Source organism: Mus caroli, unplaced genomic scaffold (assembly GCF_978045245.1).
Source record: "Mus caroli unplaced genomic scaffold, Mus_caroli_1 scaffold_7, whole genome shotgun sequence".
In the NCBI taxonomy this organism is placed as follows: domain Eukaryota; kingdom Metazoa; phylum Chordata; class Mammalia; order Rodentia; family Muridae; genus Mus; species Mus caroli.
The window spans coordinates 106243432-106270637 of record NW_028227262.1 but is presented as its reverse complement, the minus strand read 5'-3'; the positions used below and the strand labels follow the sequence as shown (position 1 = coordinate 106270637).

General features: G+C 37.6%; 1 protein-coding gene and 1 pseudogene across 1 annotated transcript; both read left to right on the top strand.

Moving 5' to 3' along the window:
• Nucleotides 1-33: 33 nt before the first annotated feature.
• On the top strand, nt 34-21329 carry LOC110296596 (uncharacterized; annotated as a pseudogene).
• On the top strand, nt 6050-7015 carry LOC110296729 (olfactory receptor 2A1/2A42-like). Its single transcript, XM_021165480.2, has one exon. It carries the CDS (start codon nt 6050-6052, stop codon nt 7013-7015), a length of 966 nt encoding a protein of 321 aa, XP_021021139.1.
• Nucleotides 21330-27206: the final 5877 nt, after the last annotated feature.

Here is a 27206-nt window from a genome sequence, read left to right as displayed (position 1 = left end):
TGAGACATAGGTCCCAGGACCCAGCAGGCTGTAATGGCAGAGAGGCACAAGGACATAAATTTGCCCAAGGCCATCATTACCAGGATCATCAAGGAGACACTCCCAGATAGGGTCAAAATCTCCAAGGAGGACCTAAGCGCCATCTCCTTTGCCACCAGTGTCTTCGTTCTGTATGCCACATCCTGTGGCCAAAGATCCGCAATGAAAGGAAAGCACAAGACTCTGAGTGTCAGTGGTGTGCTGTCAGCCATGGAAGAGATGAAGTTCCAGTGATTCCTAACACCATTGAGAGAAGCTCTAGAAGCACACAGGCGGGAGCAGAAAGGCAAGAAGGAAGCTGCGGAGCAAAAGAAGAAGAGGGACGAAGACAAAAGAGATTCAGAAGAGCAAGACAAAAGCAGAGTGGAGGCAGATGAAGATGAAGAAAGACTGGAAGAGGAGGAAGTAGACAACTGAAAGAAAAGAATGGTCAGACTGTGGCACCATAGAAGGGACCCTGAGATCATGAGATGTATTTAAGTGAAGCCTCTCCCTGCAAGGCAGAGCCATCTTCTGCACCACTGACCGAGATCAAAATAAAAACTGACCAGAAAGATAAAAAAAAAATTCATTGTGTAAAATACCATATTTTCCTAATGCACTATCCTGTTGAGGGCTATATAGGTTGCTTCAAATTCCTGGATTATATGAATAAAGTAGCAGTCCATATGGTTGAGACTTATAATGAAGTATCTTTTGGCTCTGTCTCCAGGAATGCAATAGCTGAATATTGAAGTAGATCTATTTTCTACTTCCTAAGGGACTTCCATACTGATTTCCAAATTTTCATGCTCTAAGATTTATAATTTTCAAAGTTTTCCTTACATGAATTGTAGTTTATATGGGCACAAAGGAGATGAAAGTTGTATAGAGTGTATCTGACACACAATGTTCTTCATAAAAGAATCAGGGTTTCGGCTTCTTTTTAAAACTGTGTTTCTTTTAATTCAGGCAGTGGTGGCGCATGCCTTTAATTCCAGCACTCAGGAGGCAGAGACAGGCAGAGCTCTGAGTTCAAGGTCAGCCTGGTCTACATAATGAGTTCCAAGAGAACCAGGGCTACACGGGGAATCCTGTCTTGGAAAACAAACCAAAATGAATATTTTTACCACACGTACATATTTTTGGTAGATGTGAACATGTCCTCAAATGTAGGAACACAAAGCTTCTCTCGTTTGTTTATGCTCTAATTACAAATATCCAGGATTACAACATAATGAATTCATTGATTTTGTAAATTTTGGAATGGCTTCAATGGGACTGTTCTCTCTCTACCCGATGTCTAATATCAAAAGATATAGAAATAAAAGTGAGGATGGTTTTAGATAGCAACTCATGATGGAAGCCACATTGTAGAGACTCTAGTCTTCCCAGGAAGTTATGAATCACTGTATAGCATCGGCTCTCCTGGAACTCACCCTCTAGACCAAACTGCTCTAAAACTTAGAGATCCTCCTGGCTCTGCTTCACACATCCTGTAGTTAAAGGGATGCACCAACACCACCTGGTTGTAAGAGAACTTTTTTCTAATCAGTGATCTACATTGGTGGTTCCTACCCTAAAAGGCACTGCTAACGATTGGTCTCAAAGGGCGATTCTGGGATACCATGGCCTCTCCTTGAACCCCCAATCCTCTTTGTTCCTTCTTATGCTGCCCCCACACTATCTGCAATTTGGATTGTGACTTTCCTTCATAAGTTTTTAGGGCCCTAACTTCTCATTTCTACTCATTTCTCCAGATTCCATCCAGGAGAGGCTGAGCTTCAGAGCAGATTCCAAAAGTTCACTCATCATTTCTACTTCTTGACAACTTCCCCAGAAGCATCTTAGAATGAAGATAATGGAACAGGAATTATGACATTAAAAAATATCAATCACTATTCATGGATTCTGATGGGCGATGTTTCAGAGTTGTCTCTTTATCTATGATTCTTAACTGCTTGTCCTGATGGGGATGGCAGCAGCAATAGAAAGTGATAATTTCTTGTGTTTGCTTCCCACAGAGGTAGTTATGCATGATGTCTCCTGGCCCCGCTCCTCCAAGGAGACTCAAAAGCTGCCAACTAAGCTGAGCCCTCAGAGAATAAAATTTCCTTTCCTGTGGGTTCTGCTGCGTTTCAAGCAGGAGCAAACCTGAGTGTTCTACAGTTTCCCAGAAATTCTGCAGGAATAGCACCCTGTACCAGCCTCCAGCTGCTTCTTTTTCTGATGTTCTTGGATGTTAATGTGTGAGTCAACACGAGTAACAATGTTAAATTTAGTACAACACATATTCTTCCCAGACAGTTGAAGCATCTTGTCTTTGCTTAAGTCTTCTTCTGTTATTGCTACTCTTTATTTCTATATAATAATGAGAAATAGATTGCCTCTATGAATGCTAATTATACATGCTTATTCATATTCTCTGCAAATAATAATTTCCATATCATGGCTTTACAGGAAATGTGTAGAATAACTTTTCTACTTAACAAAAATTATAGTAGAATTTGTTACAGGGTGATGTTTCCTTTCACTGAAATTAACACATACTGATTGTTTCCTAAAGGTTCCATTTAATTCCTGTCAGTCCTGTTAAAAATACATTTGTTTATTGCATTGGACTGTAAAAGCCAAATACATTTTATGTTTATCCGATCTCTATATGTCATATAATTTTCAAGACATATCCAGGTACCTAGAATATAGTAAATAAGTAGGTATGCATGTTATATTTTCTGGAATCTAGAGGATGAGTTTTGGTGAGGGGAGGGAACTGAGGTGTAAGTGGGTGTAGGAAGAGGCAAAAAGAATGAGATTCTCAATAATTATTTAAATCTTCTGTTTAGTAAATTTTTATGTTTAATATTTATTCTTTTATGTCTTCTCTTAGCTCTGAAACACATGATTACAACAAGGTCCTTATATCATTACACTCCTCAGTCTGTTGTATCCTACTACAGTGCTGGGTACACGCAGTGCATGAACCAGATGATTAACTAGCATTCAAAGATTAGTGAAGATATGATCCAATAAGACTGACCTCCAGTTCTTCCTGGCATAGAAAAAATCATTTACATCATCAATTCAAGTTATCCTCATATGATAATTTGGCTATGTCTCTGTCATCAATATGGAAGAAAGAAAAGTAATGGCTTCTTCCCTGGTAGTTTTAAGTAAGCAGTTGAGATAAGCAACAGAGGAACAATGGGGTGGCTGTATGAATGTTGCTTTGCCCATTCCTGCTATCATAGAAAAGAAATGGATAGTTCATCAAACTTGAGATTTACTTTTTAAAATATGATTCATTGCAAGTGACGATAATTTGTTTATCTATAAAGAAATGCCTTCCTTATCTTAGTGCTTTAGAGTAACTAGATCATTTCTTAGCCATACCAGTTGGAAAACTTTTAATTTCTGAAGTCATATGTACACAGAATAATGTATGTCATCATAATAATTCTATAATTTACACTTGTAACTGGAACGTGCTTCAAAGTGAAGTCCCTGTGGCTCCTGGAAATGTAATGTTTGTTTTCTAATTAATTGTTTTAATTAACTTTAGATACATTTCATTGAAATCAAATGAAAAGGATTATAAAGATTAATATATACTAAATTCAAGTGCTTAACATTTTGTGAACCCTTTAAGTTATCTTATCCAATCTTAAAGATTTTAGTTTAGTATGAATCACAGCAATGACTTTTTTTCTGTATTGAAGGACTCATTTCCTGTGGGAGACCTGAACTTAGGATAATTAGGAGAAATTTTATTGTAAAAGAAACAAGACATCTTGAGACAACCATAGCTAGTAGTTTATTCATTTGTTAACATTCATTCATTTATTTGCCATTTAATAAATATATATCAGTTGCCAGATTTAGAAAACAAGCAAACCTGCTCCCAAGCTTTATAATAAACAATAAGCAACTCTATTAAGTGGTTTCTAATGTATCAAATATGTTAACTGTATTTCTTTTTTGCTATGAAAAACTTTACAACCTAATGTTTTTTTCTATGCATCACTTGTAAAATTTAACTTTATGCCCCATTCACATAGTCTGGTCCTGGATAATAGACCAAACTGAAAATTTCCTTCACAAGAGTATCATGCCATGCCAAGTCACAAGAGAACAAGGAACAAGACTTATTATCGAAATCTTATTTATTTGTAGTTTAAAATGTTACTCTAATGTTTGCAAAGAATTTTGCTAATTCCATCTCTACAGAGATATCTGCTCAAGAAAAGAAGTTATACCCTGCCAGTTGCTGAGGAACCTGAAATAAGAGTAAGAAGAGCTAGTCAGAGATCATTTTCACTCATGTTAATAACAAACATTCAAAGCCATCCATATGGACTACAGACATCCATCAGGTGGCTAGGATCTTTCTTCCAACTGGTTCCCTTGTCCCTTCCCCAGATGTCATTTCCTATTCACTGCCAAATACTGCCTTCCTTGTCCAAATTATACACTTGAAACACATCTCCTGTCTTCATTTTACACTGTGTCTCCACACAATATCTCATGAAACTGACTACACATGAATTCTTGAGTCATTTAAATCCACCTTCCACACATCTAGGAGAATACACAAAACATCAAGCTTTCAAATGGTCCTCTTTGAATTCTCCAGTCCTGTTTGCTGATGTAGTCTTATTTCAATATCTACCTTGTTATTCTCATCAGTTGCATGTGACTTTTATGAGAGTCTTTCTCAGAATGAAATTCTGTCTGTCATGCCAGTTTTCTTGGGAAACCCTCTTTAACATCTCCCTTGGTACTGATGTTAATTAAACTAAAGATTGTTCCAAAGCAATGTCATTCCTCTTGCTATTTAGGGAAAAGTTGAAACATGTATAATTATTGATGCCAAGATCAGCCAAATTTTTTCTACTTTAAATTGCAAATCCTTATGCTTTGGATTTCAAATATAGTGTGTATTACAAATATGAGGAAATAGACTAACAACAAAACCAGCCCACTTCTTCCTTATTTTTATTTCATGCAAATATTATTCAGAGAAACATAGAAAGGTGTTTAAATAAACAGTATATGGGAAATTTGCCTGCAAGAGTATTCATAAGGGCACTCATCAAGTACCCTTAGAAATCTTTGAGTGTTCATAGAAACTCCCATGCACTGAGTCTAGATGGCAATACATTTGGTGAAACAAAATATTATCCCATTTTCCTAGAATGTATTAATAATTCTGTGAATATCCCACTTGACTATTCAGAAAATAACTATACAGTGGTTATTGTCTGAGTTTCAAGGTAATGATACATATTCTGGATGGATATACACAAACAAATATGAAGGCATACAACACCATGTATCGTTGTCTATAGAAATAATTTCCACCACCTCCTTCCTCATCACTAACAATGTTTCAAATTCTATGCATACATCTATATGTTGCCTTGTGTTCCACAAAGGCCCTGAATTTTCTTACCCATCAAATGTCCACTTGCTGAGCAGACAACCCAATCATAAAAAAGTTGTTTTACAATTTTCTTTGAGTAAATCTTTGTAAGCACCCTCTAGATTTTAGTTATGAATTAGACACTTAAAATAAAAAATGTAAATTCTATCATTTTTTTTCTATCCTGGTATTATTCCAGACTTAAACGTCTTTTCACTACTTGATTTGTGTTCATTCCATGTTGCTGTGATGTTTGAATCAGAGACCTTGTAACTCTTTATATCCTCGCATGCATAAAACTCTGAAACAAACAATGTTTCACAATTGTTTTATGTATAGGGTTTACTAGAGTTCATAATAGCTCCTGTGTCAGTTATTCTAAGTATTTAAGCACTGGGAACATAATACTCTTTTAAAAAGTTGGGTGTCAGTTAAAACTATAATTTGTGCACAACTTTTTAATAATATGTTATTAACTTATTAATGATTAAATACATCCTACTGATGTTTACTAATATTTTTCTCATGTTGCTAAAATCTGAGATAAGTTTTAAAACCATATTTTACAAGAATTGAGTCTCAGTTCTCTGCATCCTCTTTCATAGTGAAATGGAGGAAAATCAGACCATGGTCACAGAGTTCGTCCTGCTGGGATTCTGTCTTGGCCCGAGGATTCACCTAGTTCTTTTTCTTCTTTTCTCTCTCTTCTATACTTTTACCATACTGGGTAATGGGACTATCCTTGCAATGATCTGCCTGGACTCCAGACTCCACACTCCCATGTACTTCTTCCTGTCCCACCTGGCCGTTGTCGATATGGCCTATGCCTGCAACACAGTGCCTCAGACACTCATAAACCTCTTGGATGAGACCAGGCCTATCACCTTTGCTGGATGCATGACACAGACATTTCTCTTTTTGGCTTTTGCCCACACTGAATGTGTGCTCCTTGTTGTGATGTCCTATGACCGGTATGTAGCTATCTGCCACCCGCTACACTACACTGTCATCATGAACTGGAGAGTGTGTACCATTCTGGCTGCTGTTTCCTGGATATTTAGCTTCCTCTTGGCTCTGGTCCATTTACTTCTTATCCTACGGCTGCCCTTCTGTGGGCCTCATGAAATCAATCATTTCTTCTGTGAAATCCTGTCTGTCCTCAAGCTGGCCTGTGCTGACACAACACTCAATCAAGTCATTATCTTTGCAGCTTGTGTGTTCATATTAGTGGGTCCCCTATGCTTTGTACTAGTCTCCTACACAAGCATCCTGGTGGCAATCCTGAGGATCCAGTCAGGGGAGGGACGCAGAAAGGCCTTTTCCACCTGTTCCTCCCACCTCTGTGTGGTAGGGCTCTTCTTTGGCAGTGCCATTGTCATGTACATGGCCCCCAAGTCCCAGCACCCAGAGGAGCAGCAGAAGGTTCTTTTCCTGTTTTACAGTTTTTTCAACCCCATGCTGAATCCCCTGATCTACAGTCTGAGGAATGCTGAGGTGAAGGGCGCCCTCAAGAGGTCACTGTGCAAAGAAAGTCACTCCTGGTTGGTGTGGTGTTCAGACCACAAATCTTGGTAGTTTCCTCTAATTCTAATCTTCAATTACTTGACATCCAGGAGTATTCACTGTCTTGTTTTATAATGTCTAATTACATAGGATCAAAATTTCAGGATTTATTTATTTATAACCTGCAGGATTTATGTCATATTCCTTAGCTACCTAGGAGATAAAATTGTGTCTGGTGTAATTTTTTCTTTCTAGTTGAACTAATTCTCTGTAAAATTAAATAATATTTTAATCATTCTCTGGGTCTTATTAGTTGAGTATGTTCATCAGTTTCTTAAATCAACTGACAAAAAGCATAAGATGGAACAAGCCATATCCAAAAACATATGCTCTGCATTCCATCATAGACCTGACAGTTCCAGCAACTACACTTGACCAGTCCAGGAATTATTTGGAGATTTCTAGACATTATGTACAGCATGTATTACTTCAAATGGAAATCACTGACATGTTGTGGAGTTAATGTGTTGGACTGAGTTAAGGAACAGATTTAAAATAAGAGGATTAAGAATAAGAAGGGAGGACAATATTAAAACCCCACAGAGAGCATTTAATCTTATAACCTGGAAGGCAGAAGCTGGAGAATCTGTATGATTTCAAGGCCAATATGGGTTTCATAAAGAGTTCCAGAACAGAGTTTCCTAGAAATCCATGCATGTCTCAAAAGAAATCAAGCAGTGAAACAAGCAAATAAATGTGGACATTGAAGATGCTTTAGCATCTTTTACAACTTAAGGGTGTTACCTGGTTATTTTTGTAGGTAGTGAATGAGGATAATAGAGCATTGTTCCCTTAAATGAACTTAAAATGAGCATCAGATATTTTGGCTGTATGAATATCCTTCAGAAAGATCTGGAATGATGAGCTATCATATATTTTTTGACCTGAGTACAGATAGAATAGATTCTCATGATTAAAGAATTGCTCAATGCCACCATGATGGTGAAAATCAGTCTTGTTCAAAAGAATGTGTGTTCTTCACTTTGACATTAACAGATAATAATTACTGTGTATAAATGGAGACATGGACACATAATAAGCAGCCATCTTATTTAATTACTTAAGAAGTGACCTTTACTACATATTGATAGAACTACTTATGGATCATTCTGAATAATCATCATGAAAAATGAATACTATCCTATTATTGGTCTTTCTTGGAAATGAATACTCTAGAAAGCAGTAAATTTTTGACTACCTCATACAATTTATCTCCAAAGTCCCCTTATCTTAACGATAATATAGTATCATGATCTCATAGTGCTATAATAGTATCATTGATTTAAATAAACTGAATAGATATCCTAATGAAGGACATGCAAAGTGAAGGACAGTATCTTTGTGGTTTAGTCTGGATGATGATGAGCTGAACTGGTTCTATAAGGCCTGATAGCAAAGGAGGTCTCCCTAAAAATTCCACCAGGGAACTCCTAAACCTGATAAACAGCTTCGGTGAAGTAGCTGGATATAAAATTAACTCAAACAAATCAATGGCCTTTCTCTACACAAAGAATAAACAGGCTGAGAAAGAAATTAGGGAAACAACACCTTTCTCAATAGTCACAAATAATATAAAATATCTTGGCGTGACTCTAACTAAGGAAGTGAAAGATCTGTATAATAAAAACTTCAAATCTCTGAAGAAAGAAATTACAGAAGATCTTAGAAGATGGAAAGATCTCCCATGCTCATGGATTGGCAGGATCAACATTGTAAAAATGGCTATCTTGCCAAAAGCAATCTACAGATTCAAGGCAATCCCCATCAAAATTCCAACTCAATTCTTCAACGAATTAGAAAGGGCAATCTGCAATTTCATCTGGAATAACAAAAAACCTAGGATAGCAAAAACTCTTCTCAAGGATAAAAGAACCTCTGGTGGAATCACCATGCCGGACCTAAAGCTTTACTACAGAACAATTGTGATAAAAACTGCATGGTACTGGTATGGTGACAGACAAATAGACCAATGGAATAGAATTGAAGACCCAGAAATGAACCCACACACCTATGGTCACTTGATCTTCGACAAGGGAGCTAAAACCATCCAGTGGAAGAAAGACAGCATTTTCAACAAATGGTGCTGGCACAACTGGTTGTTAACATGTAGAAGAATGCGAATCAATCCATTCCTATCTCCTTGTACTAAGGTCAAGTCTAAGTGGATCAAGGAACTTCACATAAAACCAGAGACACTGAAACTTATAGAGGAGAAAGTGGGGAAAAGCCTTGAAGATATGGGCACAGGGGAAAAAATTCTTGAATAGAACAGCAATGGCTTGTGCTGTAAGATCGAGAATTGACAAGTGGGACCTCATGAAACTGCAAAGCTTCTGCAAGGCAAAAGACACCATCAATAAGACAAAAAAACCACCAACAGATTGGGAAAGGATCTTTACCTATCCTAAATCAGATAAGGGACTAATATCCAATATATATAAAGAACTCAAGAAGGTGGACTCCAGAAAGTCAAATAACGCCATTAAAAAATGGGGCTCAGAACTGAATAAAGAATTCTCACCTGAGGAATACCGAATGGCAGAGAATGGCACCTGAAAAAATGTTCAACATCCTTAATCATCAGGGAAATGCAAATCAAAACAACCCTGAGATTCCACCTCACACCAGTCAGAATGGCTAAGATCAAAAATTCAGGTGACAGCAGATGCTGGCGAGGATGTGGAGAAAGAGGAACACTCCTCCATTGTTGGTGGGATTGCAAGCTTGTACAACCACTCTGGAAATCAGTCTGGCGGTTCCTCAGAAAATTGGACATAGTACTACCGGAGGATCCAGCAATACCTCTCCTGGGCATATATCCAGAAAATGTCCCAACCGGTAAAAAGGACACATGCTCCACTATGTTCATAGCAGCCCTATTTATAATAGCCAGAAGCTGGAAAGAACCCAGATGTCCCTCAACAGAGGAATGGATACAGAAATTATGGTACATTTACACAATGGAGTACTACTCAGCTATTAAAAAGAATGAATTTATGAAATTCCTAGCCAAATGGATGGACCTGGAGGGCATCATCTTGAGTGAGGTAACACAATCACAAAGGAACTCACACAATATGTATTCACTGATAAATGGATATTAGCCCAAAACTTAGGATACCCAAGATATAAGATACAATTTGCTAAACGTATGAAACTCAAGAAGAATGAAGACCAAGGTGTGGACACTGTGCCCCTTCTTGGAATTGGGAACAAAACACCCATGGAAGGAGTTACAGAGACAAAGTTTGGAGCTGTGATGAAAGGATGGACCATCTAGAGACTGCCATATCCAGGGATCCATCCCATAATCAGCTTCTAAACGCTGACACCATTGCATACACTAGCAAGATTTTGCTGAAAGGACCCAAATATAGCTGTCTCTTGTGAGAAGATGCCGGGGCCTAGCAAACACAGGAGTGGATGCTCACAGTCAGCTATTGGATGGATCACAGGGCTCCCAATGGAGAAGCTAGAGAAAGTACCCAAGGAGCTAAAGGGATCTGCAACCCTATAGTTGGAACAACATGATGAACTAACCAGTACCCCGGAGCTCTTGTCTCTAGCTGCATATGTATCAAAAGATGGCCTAGTTGGCCATCACTGGAAAGAGAGGCCCATTGGACTTGCAAACTTTATATGCCCCAATATAGGGGAATGCCAGGGCCAAAAGAATGGGAATGGGTGGGTAGGGAAGTGGGGGGCGCTATGGGGGACTTTTGGGATGGCATTGGAAATATAATTGAGGAAAATATGTAATAAAAAATATTAAAAATTTTTTTAAAAAGTTAATATAAGATATTAAAAAAAAAAAGAAAAGGAGGTCTCACTTCAGGGGATGTTTTCACTGAATGATGACTCCTATGCACAAAGTTGGGGTTTTTTTAAGCACTGGACTTACAGAGGAACGTGGACATGGTAAATGAAAAATGAAGATGATTCACACTGAACACAGAGACTTATGTTCATCCAGTATCTAAGAATTAAGATACCCCTGACCAGTCCTATTTCTTTGTTCAAAACTAAAAAGATCTTCATTAGCTAGTAATAGTATTTTGACTCTATAAAAAATGTGAAAATAATGATGTGCTAAAACTAAGAAATCCAGTAATACACGAAGCACTGGCAGAGCACAGGAGCAGTGAGCAGACAGCAGAAAGAGAGTATGAGGAGAAAGTTGAGTGGTGAGTCACCTCTGAGTGAAAATGGATATTCATAGAATCTTTGGGAAATGCAGTCCACAACCAAGCCCAGAGTACTCATATTTTTATTGCATGTTGAAAACTGTTATAATCAGCCAGGTGATAATTGCAGAACAAATACCACATGAAAGATTGATGGCTTCCATTCAATTTAAACACAGCAGCACCTAAACACTGTCTTGAATGTTACATATTTCCACATCTAAATTTACATAGTTCTTGCAAACGTTTCTTCTAAAGTGAATATTGTGGTTAATTGCATCTTACTTAGAGTGATGCAGAGCAACTTCACAACTATTGGGAAAAAACTGTTTATTCCTTGATAGAAATATAGCTGCAAGATGCTGTTATTGTGTTTCTGCTCCAGAGGTGGACATGTGGTGGTGTGGATTCTCCAATCTCCTGCAAGAGAGTGCAATATCAGAGGCTATAATTACTGAAAATGATAGGCATAACACTTTGTGGTTGAAGTAAATTACCCATATGACAGTGGCCCCACAGTATCTCTGGCATGTGGAATGGAGACTCCAACACTGATGTGTAGGACTCTTGTATACTCTTTGCTAGGGACTGTAGAGTCCAATGTTTCAAACTGAGAGACACTTTGTGCCTTCAGGTCACCTGGGAAGCCTGCAAAAGTATATGTTCTGAAAGGAATGGGCAAGCATTCAATCTCTTGTTGACTAGATAGCCCATAGACCATGGTATAGGAAACATTGTTAAATGTAGTAGAGGAAACACTGTAGTTCAAGGGGAAAATAGAAGAAAAACATGAATTAGCATGGGTTAATACAGGATCTGACAGTCATGATGCCATGTCAGACCACAGAAAAGGCTCATTTGCTTTCCATTCTCAATAAATTTTGGTTGTGATAATTAAATTTCTTTCTTTCTTATTAGTTATTATCTTTATTTACATTTCAAGTATTATCCCCTTTCCTAATTTCACCTTTAAAAACCTATCCCCTCCACCTTCCTCCCCCCCCCCCCAGCCCAACCACTCCTGCTTCCTGGCCATTGCATTCAATATACTGAGACATAGAACCATCACAGGACCAAGGCCCTCTCCTCCCATTGAGGACCAACTAGGCCATCCTCTGATACATATGAAGCTGGAGCCATGAGTGTCTTTGGTTGGTGGTTTAGTCCCCAGGAGCTCTGGGTGTACTGGTTAGTTCCAACTATTGGGCTGCAAACACCTTCAGCTCCTTGAGTACTTTCTCCAGCTCCTTCATTGGGGGATCCTATGCTCTATCTAATGAATGATTGTGAGCCTACACATCTGTATTAGTCAGGCACTGGCTGAGCCTCTCAGGAGACAGCTATATCAGGTTCCTGTCACCAAGCACTTGTCTGGGTTTGGTGGTTGTTCATGGCTTGGATCGCAAGGTGGGACATTCTCTGGACGGGCAGGAAATTTTCCAAACAAATAGCCACAAGAAACAAGCTGTAGTATCCATTCTAATATTGAAAAAAATTTCTTTCAACCTAAAGTTATCAAAAAAGATAAGGAGGGACACTACATATTCAACAAAGGTAGAGTCCACCAAGATGAACTCTCAAATCTAAACATCTATGCTCCAAATGCAAGGGCATCTACATTGATTAAAGAAACTTAGTGAAGCTCAAAGCACACATCGCAACATTCACGACAATAGTGAGAGATTTCAACACCACACTCTCATCAATGGACAGATCCTGGAATAAGAAACTAAACAGAGACAAAGTAAAACTAAAAGAAGTTATGAAACAAATGGATTTGACTGATAGCTATAGAACATTTTATCCTAAAACAATAGGATATACCTTTTTCTCAGCACCTCATGGTACCTTTTCCACAACTGACCATATAATTGGTCAAAAAACAGCCCTCAGCAGATGCAAAAATATTGAAATAATCCCATGCATCCTATCAGATCACCATGGAATAAGGTTGATCTTCAATAACAACATAAATAATACAAAGCCCACATACATGTGGAAGCTGAACAACTTTCTACTCAATGATAACTTGGTAAAGAAAGAAATAAGAAAGAAATTAAAGACTTTTTAGAGTTTAATAAGAAGGAAGCCACAACATACCCTAACTTATGGGACACAATGAAAGTAGTCCTAAGAGGAATACTCAGAGCTCTGAGTGCCTCCAAAAAGAATCTGAAGAGACCATAAGTGAGCAGCTTGACAGCACACCTGACAGATCCAGAACAAAAAGAAACAAATTCACCCAAGAGGAGTAGATGGAATCAAACTCAGGACTGAAATCAACCAAATAAAAACAAATAGAACTATAGAAAGAATCAACCAAACCAGGAGCTGGTTCTTTGAGAAAATCAACAAGATAGATAAACCCTTAGCCAGACTCACTAGAGAGCACAGGAAGAGTATCCTAATTAACAAAATTGGACATGAACAGGGAGACATAACAACAAAATCTGAAAAAATCCAAAAAACCACAGATCATACTACAAAAGCCTATACTGAACACAACTGGAAAACCTGGATGAAATGGACAAATTTCTAGACATATAACAGGTACCAAAGTTAAATCGGGATCAGATTAATAATCTAAACAGTCCCATATCCCCTAAAGAAATAGAAACAGTCATCAATAGTCTGTCAACCAAAAACAACCTCAGTACCTGATGGGTTTACTGTATAGTTCTATCAGACCATCAAAGAGAACCTAATTCCAATACTCCTCAAACTATTCCACAAAATAGAAACAGAAGGTACTCTACCCAATTTGTTCTATGAATCCACAGTTACTAGAAAGCCTAAACTACACAAAGACCCACCAAAGAGAACTTCAGACCAATTTCCCTTATGAATATTGATGTAAAAATACTCAATAAAATGCTTGCAAACTGAATCCAAAAATACATCAAAATGATCATCCATCATGATCACGGAGGCTTCATCTCAGGGATGCAGGGATGGTTCAATATACAGAAATTCACATACTTAGTCCACTATGTAAACAAACTCAAAGACAAAAACCACATGATCATCTCACTAGATGCTGAGAACACATTTGACAAAATCCAATATCCATTCATGATAAAAGTCTTGGAAAGATCAGGAATTCAAGGCCCATACCAAATCATAAGAAAAGCAATATACAATAAACTAGTAGCCAACATCAAACTAAATGGAGAGAAACTTGAAACAATCCCACCAAAATCAGGGACTAGGCAAGGCTGCCCACTCTCTCCCTACCAATTCAATAGTACTTGACGTCCTAGCCAGAGCAATTAGACAACAAAAGGAGATCAAAGAATTACAAGTTGGAAAGGGAGAAGTCAAAATATCACTATTTGCCAGATGATATGATAGTATACATAAGTGACCCCAAAATTTCAACCAGAGTTCTCCTAAACCTGATAAACATCTTCAGTGAAGTAGCTGGATGTAAAATGAACTCAAACAGATCGGTGGCCTTTCTCTACACAAAGGATAAACAGGCTGAGAAAGAAATTAGGGAAACAACATTCTTCAAAATAGTCACAAATAATATAAAAAACTTGGTGTTACTCTAAGCAAGTAAAAGATCTGTTTGATAAGAACTTCAAAAAAAAAAAAAAAAGAACTTCAAGTCTATGAAGAAAATAATAGAAGAAGATCTCAGAAGATAGAAAGATCTCCCATGCTCATAGCTTGGCAGGATTAATATAGTAAAAATGGCTATCTTGCTGAAAGCAATCTACAGATTCAGTGCAATCCCCATCAAAATTCCAACTCAATTCTTCACAGAGTTAGAAAGGGCAATTTGAAAATTCATCTGGAATAACCAAAAACCTAGGATAGCAAAAACTAGTCTGAACAATAAAAGAACTTGTGGTGGAATCACTATTCCCAACCTCAAGCTGTACTACAGAGCAATTGTGATAAAAACTTCTCTATATTGGAACAGTGACAGGCTAGATCAGAGGAAGAGAATTAAAGACCCAGATATGAACCCACACACCTAAGGCCACTTGATCTCTGACAAAGGATCTAAAACCATCCAGGAAAAAAAAAATGACAGCATTTTCAACGCATGGTACTGGCTCAACTGGAGGCTAGCATGTAGAAGAATGCAAATTGATCCACTCTTATCTCCTTGCACAAAGCTCAAGTCCAAGTGGATCAAGAAACTCCACACAAAACCAGATGCACTGAAACTAATAAAAGAGAAAGTGGCAAAGATCCTTGGGTACATGGGCACAGGAAAAAAGTTCCTGAACAGAACACCAATAGCTTATGCTCTGAGATCAAGAATTGGCAAATGGGACCTCATAAAATTGCAAAGCTTCTGTAAGGCAAAGAACACTGTCAATAAGATAAAAATAGCAACCAACAGATTGGGAAAAGAACTTTACCAATACTAAACTTGATAGAGTGCTTATATCCAAAATACACAAAGAACTCAGAAAGTTAGACTACAGAGAAACAAATAACCCTATTAGAAAAATGTGGTACAGAACTAAATAAAGAACTCTCAATTGAGGAACACTGAATGGCTCAGAAGCACCTGAAAAAATGTTCAACATCCTTAGTCATCAAGGAAATGCAAATCAAAACAACCCTAAGATTCTACCTCACACCAATCAGAATGGCTAAGATCAAAAACTCAGGTGACAGTAGATGCTGGCAAGGATGTGGAGAAAGAGGAACACTCCTCCATTGCTGGTGGGATTGCAAGATGGAACAACTACTCTGGAAATCAGTCTGGCAGTTCCCCCAGAAAATTAGACATAGTACAACCTGAAGATACAGCAATTCCTCTCCTGGGCATAGCCCCAGAAGATGTTACAACTTGTAATGAGGACACATGCTCCACTATGTTCATAGCAGCCTTATTTATAATAACCAGAACCTGGAAAGAACTCAGATGTCCCTCCACACAGGAATATATATACAGAAAATGTGGTACATTTACACAATGGAGTACTACTCATCTATTAAAAAAATGAATTTATAAGATTCTTAGGCAAATAGATGATGGATCTGGAGGATATCATCCTGAGTGAGGTAACCCAATCAAAAAGAACACACATGATATGCACTCACTAATAAGTGGATATTAGCCCAGAAGCTCAGGAATACTCAAGATACAATGCACAAACCACATGAAACTCAACTAGAAGGAAGACCGAAGTGGATACTTCAATCCTTCCTAGAAGGGAGAACAAAATACCCATGGAAGGAGTTACAGAGACAAAGTAGGGAGAAGAGACTGAAGAAATAACTAGCCAGAAACTCCCCTACCAGGGTATCCATCCCATATACTATCACCAAACCCAGACACTATTGTGGATGCCAATAAATGCTTGCTGGAAGGAGCCTGATACATCTGTCCCCTGAGAGTCTCTGCCAGTGCCAGACAAATACAGAAGGAGATGCTCACAGCCATCCATTGGACTGAGCACAGGATCCCCAATGAAGGAGCTAGAGAAAGAACCCAAGGAGTTGAAGGGGTTTACAGCTCCATAGGAGGAACAACAATATGAACTAAGCAGTACTCCCAGAGCTCCCAGGGACTAAACCACCAACCAAAAAGTACACATGGTGGGACTCCTGGCTCCAGCTACATATGCAGCAGAGGATGGCCTAGTTGGTCATCAATGGGAAGAGAGGCCCTTGGACCTGTGAAGGTTCTATGCCCCAGTATTGGGGAATGCCAGGACCAGGAAGCAGGAGTGGGTGTGTTGGTGAACAGGAGGAAGGGAAGGGGATAAGGGGAGGAGAGTTTCAGAGGGAGACCAGGAGAGAGACCTTTGAAATTAAATAAACTATTTAATAAAATAAAATAATAATTAAAAACAAAGATAGTTTACCTTCTCTTAATTTAACTTTGGTATGTGGCATCGGTCAAGAAAACCATCCATTTCATCTAGATTTTCCAGTTTTGTTGAGTACAAGCTTTTATAGTACTATTAGTACGATCTAATAGTATTTTGAATTTCCTCCGTTTATGTTATGTCTCCCTTTTCATTTCTGTTTTTGTTAATTTGGATACTGCCTCTCAGTCCTTTAGTTAGTTTGGCTAGGGGTTTATCTATCTTGTTGATTCTCTAAAAGAACCAGCTTTTGGTTTTGCTTATTCTTTGTATTGTTTTCTTTGTTTCTATTTGGTTCATTTTGACCCAGAATTTTACTATTTCTTGCCTTCTACTCTTCTTGGGTGAGTTTGCTTCTTTTTGTTCTAGAGTTCTCAGAACAAAAAGAATATGAGTGAGCTGTTAAGTTGTTAGTATAAGATCTCTCCAGTTTCTTTACTGGGACACTTAGTGCTGCGAACTTTCCTCTTAGCACTGCTTTCATTGTGTCCCATGAGCTTCAGCATGATGTGTCAACATTTTCACTATATTCTAGGAAGTCTTTAATTTCTTTATTTCTTCCCTGATTGAGTTATGATTCAGTAAAGAGTTGTTCAGATTCCAAGTGTATGTGGGCTTTCTGAAGTTTTTAATGTTATTGAAGACCAGCATTAGGCCATGGTGGTATGATAGGATGCATGGTATACAATGTCTGTCTGTTGCCTGTTTTTTTGTGGTCAGTTTTGGAGAAGGTACCATGAGCTGCTGAAAACAAGGTGTATTCTTTTGTTTGGGGGTGAAATGTTCTGTAGATACCTATTGAACCCATTTGGTTCATAGCTTCTCTTAGTTTCACTGTGTCTCTTTTTAGTTTCTGTTTCAATGACCTGTCCATTAGTGAGAGTGGGTGTTGAAATCTCCCACTATTATTGTGTAGGATTCAATGTGAGTTTTGAGCTTTAGTATATTTTCGTAAATGAATATGGGTGCTCTTGCATTTGGGGCATGGATGTTCAGAATTGAGAGTTCATTTTAGTAAATTTTACCTTGATGAATATGAAGTGTTCTTTTTCATCACATTTGATAACTTTTGGTTTGAAAGTCTATTTTATTGGATATTAGGAAGGCACCTCCTGATTTTTTTTTCTGGGACCATTTGCTTGGAAAACCTTTTTCCATTCTTTTACTCTGAGGTAGTATCTGTCTGTTTATTGAAGTCTGCTTCTTGTATGAATCAAAATGCTGGATATTGTTAGCATATCCAGTCTGTTAGTTTATATCTTTTTATAGGTGAGTTGAGTCCATTAATATTGAGAGATATTGAACAGAGATGACTGTTGGTTCCTGATATGTTTGTTTCTGTAGGTGGCTTTATGTGCTTGTGGTTCTCTGCTTTTCACTTTGTTGTGAGATGCTTAATATCTTCTCCTTTCTTTGGTGTAGGTATCTTCCCTGTGTTCTGGTTTTCCTTCTAGGATCCCCTGTAGGTCTGGATTAGTAGACAGATTCTGTTTGATTATGGTTTTGTCCTGGAATATTTTGGTTTCTCCATCTATGTTGATTGAGAATTTTGCTGGGTATAGTAGCCTGGGCTGGCATTTATGTTCTCTCATAGTCTGCATGACCTCTGACCAGGCTCTTCTGGCATTCGTAGTCTCTGTTGAGAAGTCTGATGCAATTCTGATAGGTCTACGTTTGTATGGTACTTGGCCCTTTTCCCTTGCAGCTTTTAATATTCTTTCTTTATTCTGTGCATTTAGTGCTTTGATTGTTATGTGAGGAGAGAGTTTTCTTTTCTGTTCCCATTTATTTGGTGTTCTATAGGCTTCTTGTACCTTGATGGCTATCTATTTCTTTGGATTGGGGAAGTTTTATTCTGTAATTTTGTTGAAGACATTTTCAGGCCCTTGAGCTGGGAATCTTCATTCTCCTCTATTCTGATTATTCTAAGACTTAGTCTTTTCATTGTGTCCTGAATTTCCTGGGTGCTTTGCATTAGGAGTTTTTTATGCTTTGAATTTTCATTGACAGTTGTGTCAATATCTTCTATGGTATCTTCTACACCTGAGATTCTCTCTTCTATCTCTTGTATTCTGTTGGACTTACATCTGGAATTCCTGATCTCTTTTCTAGGATTTCCATTTCCAGGTTTGCCTCCATTTGTGTTTTCTTTATTGTTTCTACTTCCACTTTTAGGTCTTGGATCACTTTATCCAATTCCTTCACCTGCTTGTCTGTGTTTTCCTGTATTTCTTTCAGTGAGTTATTGATATTCTCCTTAAAGGACTCTATTATATTCACAAGATAGGATTTTAGAACAGATTTATGATTTTCAGGTATGTTGGTGTGTTCAGGGCTTGCTGTGGTGGGAAAAATGGTTTCTGGTGATGCCCACATATTTTGGCCTCTGTTGCTTAAGGTCTTGTGCTTGCCTTTCACCATCTGGATATCCCTGGTGTTTGTTGGTCTGAGTGACTGTCTGGAGTCTGCCTCTTTTGTCCCTGGATTGTTTCAGGTCCCTGAGGCCCCTGGCTGTATCAGATAACCTATGGAGCCTTACAACTGGGGGCTCTTCACAGGGGCAAAGAAGCTGCTGATCTGTTGCCCTGGCTGCAGTAGATCTCCTGGGAGGTCTTCAGACTGTTGGGTCTTCAGTGGAGCAGTCAAACTGTTGTCCAACTGCTCTGAGTGCAGCAGGTCCTCTAGGATGAGTTTGGATATGGTGTCTTCACGGAAGCAGACAAACTAGGAGTCTGCCCCAGGAGAGAAGACCAGGCAGGAGGGTTGGAAGGGACAGAAGGGGAGTAGTATTTGGGAGGGCAGGGGTTTGGTAGGTGATGGGTGGTCCCAAGTCCACCAGGCTCCCAGAAGCAACTCTGGGATTCAGGAGAGGGAGGGGAGGGCGTTCTTACCAACTGCTCTATGTGCAGCAGGTCCTCTAGGATGGGTAGGTATATGGTGCCTTATAGGGAGCACAACAATTAGGAGTCTGCCCCAGCAGAAAAGAACCTATTAACTACTTTCTACATGCTATGCTTTTGATATTTTTAAGACTATTTTGGATTCTTGTTTCTTGTTTAGAATACAGAGATAAATATATTCTTCAAACCTCATGTGAATTTCAGAGTTTCCCTCAGGTTTCCCTGGTGACCCCAGAAGACTAGAACCACTGTGTGTTAAACACAATAGTTTATGAATCTTACTGAGTAAGATATAGTTTTTCTAACTTAGATATAGATTTTCTATCTCTCTCATGCCCAAAATAAAAATAAATAAAACTGAAACATGAGAATATATTTAGCAGCAGATATCTACATCTTTGTCAGGGGGAAATGTAACTATAAGGGGAGACACCTTGCAGAGGCTACCATCCTTCCTGAAAAGAATGGTCTTTGACTTCAGCAACCATCACCTTCCAGAGTGAAAACTAGAGAGAATTTTTAACAGCTAACCTACATGGGTGGTTTTGGCCTAGAAGATATTCTATTACGGAATAAACTTCTCCAAAAACCTCTGGAACATTCTAGCCCCTCCTTGTTCTTCCCAGATCTGTCCTATGTATCCTTAGCCAGCATATACAGTTTCTCTACACCTTGAATATAACATGCTGACTGTGTTTACTAGCTGTGTGTCCTGGTGGGGATAAGAACAGAAATAGAAATAAATAAGCATTGTTTTTATCTTCCCTACAAAAGTAGGTATGCATTGTATCTTGTGTACTAATAATGAAACTACAGCCCTTCCATTTAGCCCTCAGCACCTGCCAAATATGATAAGCTCTTAGAGAATATCAATATAATTTGGTAACATTTGTCTTTCTGGGTCTTCTAAGTGGTTATCTCACTTAGGAAGATTTCCTTCTAGTTCCATCCCTTTACCTGTAAATTTCCTGAATTCATATTTTTTATCAGCTGAGTAATATTCCTTTGTGAAGAGACACCAGAACTATCTGAAGAGGAGACCTGAGAAGAAGGGTCCGTACCCAACAGTAGCAGTAGTGGAGGGGAACAAAGACCTAATCTGCCCAAGGCCATCATTACCAGGATCATCAAGGAGGCACTCCCAGACAGGGTCAAAATCTCCAAGGAGGAACTAAGCACCATCTCCTTTGCCACCAGTGTCTTCATTCTGTATGCCACATCCTGTGGCCAAAGCTCCGCAATGAAAGGAAAGTACAAGACTCAGTATATCAGTGGTGTGCTGTCAGCCATGGAAGAGATGGAGTTCCAATGGTTCATAGCACCACTGAAAGAAGCTCTACAAGCATGCAGGCTGGGTCAGAAAGTCAAGAAAGAAGCTGTGGAGCAAAAGAAGAAGAGGGACTAACACAAAAGAGATTCAGAAGAGCAAGACATAAGCAGGCAGATGAAGGTGAAGAAAGACTGGAAGAGGAGGAAGTAGACAACTGAAAGAAAAGAATGGTCCATGTGGCATGATGGAAGATACCCTGAGATTCTGAGATGTATTTAAGTGAAGCCTCTCCATGCAAGGCAGAGCCATCTACTGCACCACTGACTGAGATCAAAATAAGAACTGACGAGAAAGATTTAAAAAAAAATCCATTGTGTAAATGTACCATATTTTTCTAATGCACTATCCTGTTGAGGGGTATCTAGGTTGCTTCAAATTCCTGGATTATACAAATGAAGTAGCATCCCATACGGTTGAGACTTATAATGAAGTATCTTTTGGCTCTGTCTCCAGGAATGCAATAGCTGAATATTGAAGTAGATCTATTTCCTGCTTCCTAAGGAACTGCCATACTGATTTCCAAATTTTAGTGCTCTAAAATTTATAATTTTTAAACGTTTACTTGCATTAATTGCAGATCATATGGGCACAAAAGGAGATGAAAGTTGTATAGAGTGTATCCGACACAAAATGTTTTTCATAAAAGAATCAGGATTTTAGTTTTCCTTTTAAAACTGTGTTTCTTTTCATCCAAGCAGTGGTGGTTCATGCCTTTAATTCCAGCACCCAGGAGGCAGAGGAAGGCAGAGCTCTGAGTTCAAGACCAGCTTGGTCTACATAATGAGTTCCAAGAGAGCCAGGGCTACACAGGGAATACTGTCTTGGAAAACAAGCCAAAATGATGATTTTTAACACAAACACATATTTATAGTAGATGTGAACATGTCCTCAAATGTAGGAACATAACCCATCTCTCTATTGTTTATGCTCTAAATCCAGATATCCAGGATTACAATGTAAGGAATTCATTGATTTTATAAATTTTGGAGTGGCTTCAATGGAACTGCTCTCTCTTTCTTCCCGATGTCTAATATCAAAAGATACAGAAATAGAAGTGTGGATGGTTTTAGATAACAACTCATGATGGAAGGCATATTGTAGAGACTCTAGTCTTCCCAGGAGTTTGAATCACTGTATAGCCCTGGCTTTCCTGCAACTCACTCTCTAGACCAAACTGCTCGCAAACTCAGAGATCCTCCTGCCTCTGCTTCTCACATCATGTAGTTAAAGGAATGCACCAACACCGCCTGCCTGTAAGAGAATTTTTTCTACTCAATTACCTACATTGGTGGTTCCTACCCTAAAAGGCACTGCTTATGATAGGTCTCAAAGGGTCATTCCGGGATACGGCAGCCTCTCCTTGAACCCCCAATCCTCTTTGTTCCTTCTTATGCTGCCCCCACACTATCTGCAATTTGGATTGTGACTTTCCTTCATAAGTTTTTAGGGTCCTAACTTCTCATTTCTACTCATTTCTCCAGATTCCATCCAGGAGAGGCTGAGCTTCAGAGCAGATTCCAAAAGTTCACTCATCATTTCTACTTCTTGACAACTTCCCCAGAAGCATCTTAGAATGAAGATAATGAAACAGGAATTATGACATTAAAAAATATCAGTCACTATTCATGGAATCCGATGGGCGATGTTTCAGAGTTGTCTTTTTATCTATGATTCTTAACTGCTTGTCCTGTTGGGGATGGCAGCAGCAATAGAAACAGATAATTTCTCTGTGTTTCCTTCCCACTGAGGTAGTCATGTGTGATGTCTCCTGGCCCTGCTCCTCCAAGGAGACTCCAGAACTGCCAACTAGGCTGAGCCCTCAGAGAATAAAATCTCCTTTCTTGAGGATTCTGCTGCATTTCAAGCAGGAGCAGACCTGAGTGTTTTACAGGTCCCCAGAAATTCTGCAGGAATAGCACCCTGTGCCAGCCTCCAGCTCCTTCCTCTTCTGATGTTCTTGGATGTTAATGTGTGAGTCAACAAGATTGTATAAATATAGTATACCACAAATTTTTCCCAGACAGTTGATGCATATTGTCTTTGCTTAAGTCACCTTCGGTTATTGCTACTCTTTATTTCTATATCATGGTGAGAAACAGATTGTCTCTATGAATGCTGATTATACATAATTATTCATATTCTATGCAATTAATAATTTCCATATCATGGCTTTAGATGACATACATAAAATAACTTTTCTACATAACCAAAAATTATAGTAGAATTTGTTGCAGGGTGATGTTTCCTTTCATTGAAATTAATACATACTGATTGTTTTCTAAAGGTTCTATTTAATTCCTGTCAGTCCTGTAAAAATACATTTGTTTATTGCATTGGACTATAAAAGCCAAATGAATTTTATGTTTCTCTGATCTCTATATGTCATATAATTTTCCAGACATATCCAGGTACCTAGAATATAGTAAATAAGTAGGTATGCATGTTATATTTTCTGGAATCTAGAGGATGAGTTTTGGTGAGGGGAGGGAACTGAGGTATGAGTGGGTGTATGAAAAGGGAAAAAGAATGAGATTCTCAATAATTATTTAAATCCTCTGATTAGTAAATCTTTATGTTTAATATTTACTCTTTTATGTCTTCTCTTGTCTCTGAAACACACGTTTACAACAATTCCTTATATCCTTACACTGCTTAGTCTTGTTGTATCCTACTACAGTGCTGGGTACACACAGTGCATGAACCAGATGATTAACTAGCATTCAAAGATTAGTGAAGATATGATCCAATAAGACTGACCTTCAGTTCTTCCTGGTATTTAAAAAATCATTTACCTCATCAATCCTCATTCCATATGATAACTTGGCAAAGTCTCTTATCTCATCAATAAAAATAAAGAAAATAATGTCTTCTTCCTTGGTAGTTATAAGTAAGCAGTTGAGATAAACAACGGAGGAACAATGGGGTGGCTGTATGAATGTTGCTTTGCCCATTCCTGATACCATAGAAAAGAAATGGGTAGTTCATCAAACTTGAGATTTACCTTTTAAAATATGATTCATTGCAAGTGATGATAATTTGTTTATCTATGAAGAAATGCCTTCCTTCTTTGAAATGTCTTCCTTCTTTTAGTACTTTAGAGTAACTAGATCAATTATAAACCATACCAGTTCCACAACTTTTAATTTCTGAAGTCATACATACATAGATTAATGTATATCATCACAGTAATTCTTTAAATTTACACTTGTAACTGGAAAATACTTCAAAGTGAAGTCTATGCGGCCCCTGGAAATGTAATGTTTGGTTTCTAATTGATTGTTTTAATTACCTTTAGATACGTTGCATTGAATTCAAATGAAAAGAATTACAAAGATTAACATATACTAAATACGAGTACTTAACATTTTGTGAACCCTACAAGTGGTCTTATCCTATTTTAAAGATCTTACTTTAATATGAATCAGAGCAATGGCTTTTTTCTATATTAAAGGACCATTTCCTGTGGGAGAAGGATTGAGTTTAGAATGATTAGCAGAGACTTTAAAAAAAGCAAGACCTCTTAGGACAACAATAGTTAGTGGTTTATTCATTCGTTTGCATTTATTTGCTATTTATTAAATATATATCAATTGTCCTATATGGAAAAGAAGCAAACCTGCTCCCCAGCTTTTCAATAAACAGTAGGCAACTGTACCAAGTGGGTCCTAATGCATCAAACATGGTATTTTTGTTTTGAAAAAATTTACAACCTAGTGTGTTTTTTCTATACATCATGTGTTAAAATTTAGTTTTATGTCCCATGTGTTAAAATTTAATTCACATACTTTATCAACCACAGATATAATAATAAATTCATTATCCTAATATTAAATCATCATATGCAGTTTTAAATATATACTATTTAGATAACTTTTCTGTCAAATTGATTTGGCCATTTGTCTATCAAAATCATAGATGTTTTATCTGTTGATATCACCAACAACTTGTCTTTTCCAAAGTACTGCTTAAAGGGTTTTTAATGGTCTAGTGTGTGGTCCCCAGATATTAGACCAAACTGTGGAAATTTTCTTCAACAGCAGCATCACGTTATGCCAAGTCACAGGAGGATAAGGCATAAGCCATAATGTTGAAATCTTATTTATTTGAAGTTGAAAATGTAACTGAAATGTTTGTACATAATTTTCCTAATTGTCTATTCCATCTCTACAGAGATATCTGCACAAGAAAAGAAATTATAACCTGACAGTGCTGAGGAACTTGAAATGAGAGTAAGAAGATCTAGTCAGAGATCACTTTCAGTAAAACCATTGATTAAACAATCACTGAAAGCCATCCATGTGGACTACAGACATCCATCAGCTGGATAGAATCTTTCTTCCAACTGGTTCCCTATTTCCTTCCCCAAATGTCATTTCTTATACACTGCCAAATACATTTCTTGCCCAAATTCTACATTGCAAACACATCTCCTGCCTTCATTTTATACTGTGTATAAAATGATATCTCATATATCTCAAATATCTCCTGAATTGCCTACATATGAATTCTTGAGTTGTTAAATCCACATCTAAGAGAATATACAAAACATCAAGTTTCAGATGGTCCTGTCTGAACTGCCCAGTCCTGGGTTTGCTGATGTAGTCTTATTTCCACTTCTACCTTGTTATTCTCATCAGTTGCATGTCTATTTTATGAAAATTTTTTCTCAGAATAAGATTCTGTCCGTCATGCCAATTTATTTGGGAAACACTTTTTAAAATCTCCTTTATTACTGATATTAATTAAACTAGAGATTGGCTCTTGCTATTTATGGAAAAGGTGAAACATGTATAGTTATTGATGCCAAGATCAGCCAACTTTTTTCCACTTTAAATTGCAAATCCTCGTGCTTTGGATTTCAAATATAGTGTGTTTTACAAATATAGGGAATTAGATTAATAGCAAAATCAATGCTTTTCTTTCTTATTTTTATTCTATGCTAATATTCTTCAGAGAAAACATAGAAAGGTCTGAATAATAGCATATGGGAAACTTGCCTGCAATAGTATTCATAAAGGCCTTTGCCAAACATCCTTCCAAATCCTTTTTAAATGTTCACAAGAACTCCCATACACTGAGTCTGGGTGGTAGTACATTTGATGAAAAAAAAATTATTACGTTTTCCTGAAATGTATGATAGCCCTGTAATTATCCCACCTGATTAGCCACAAAATATCCAAACATTGGTCATTGTCTAAATTTCAAGGCAATGAAACATATTTTGGATAGATACATACAAACAAATATGTAAGCACACAATATCATGTATTATTATCAATACATATAATTTCCACCCCTCCTTCCTCATCATTAATATTCCAAAGTCTATGTTTGCATCTATACATCACCTTGTGTTCCTCAAAGGCCCTGAATTTTCTTACCCATCAAATTCCACTTGATGAGAATACAATCCAATCATTTAAAAAATGTTCATTTATGACTTTCTTTAAGTTATGTAAGCAACCTCTAGATTTTAGCTGTGAGTTGGACAGTTAACATATATAAATTGTATCAAATTAATTATTTTTTCTTTTCTGATATTATTTTCATTTTAAAAGCTTTTTCACTACTTGATTTGGGTTCATTTCAAGTTGTGTGATGTTTGATTCTGGGACCTCAGTAACTCCTTTATATCTTTGCATGTAAAAAAGTACAAAACAAAGTATGTTTCACAATTGTTTTGTGTATAGGGTTTGCTGCTTCATAATTGCTCTGGTACCAATTATTCTAATTATACACTGACGATGTACTACTCTTCCAAAAGTTGGGTGTCAGTTAAAACTATAGTTTTGCACAACTTTTTAATAATACATTATTAACTTATTATTGATTAAATACATCCTACTGGTGTTTACTAACAGTTTTCTCATGTTGTTGAAATCTGAGATAAGTTATAAAACCATATTTTACAAGAATCGAGTCTCAGTTCTCTGCATCCTCTTTCATAGCGAA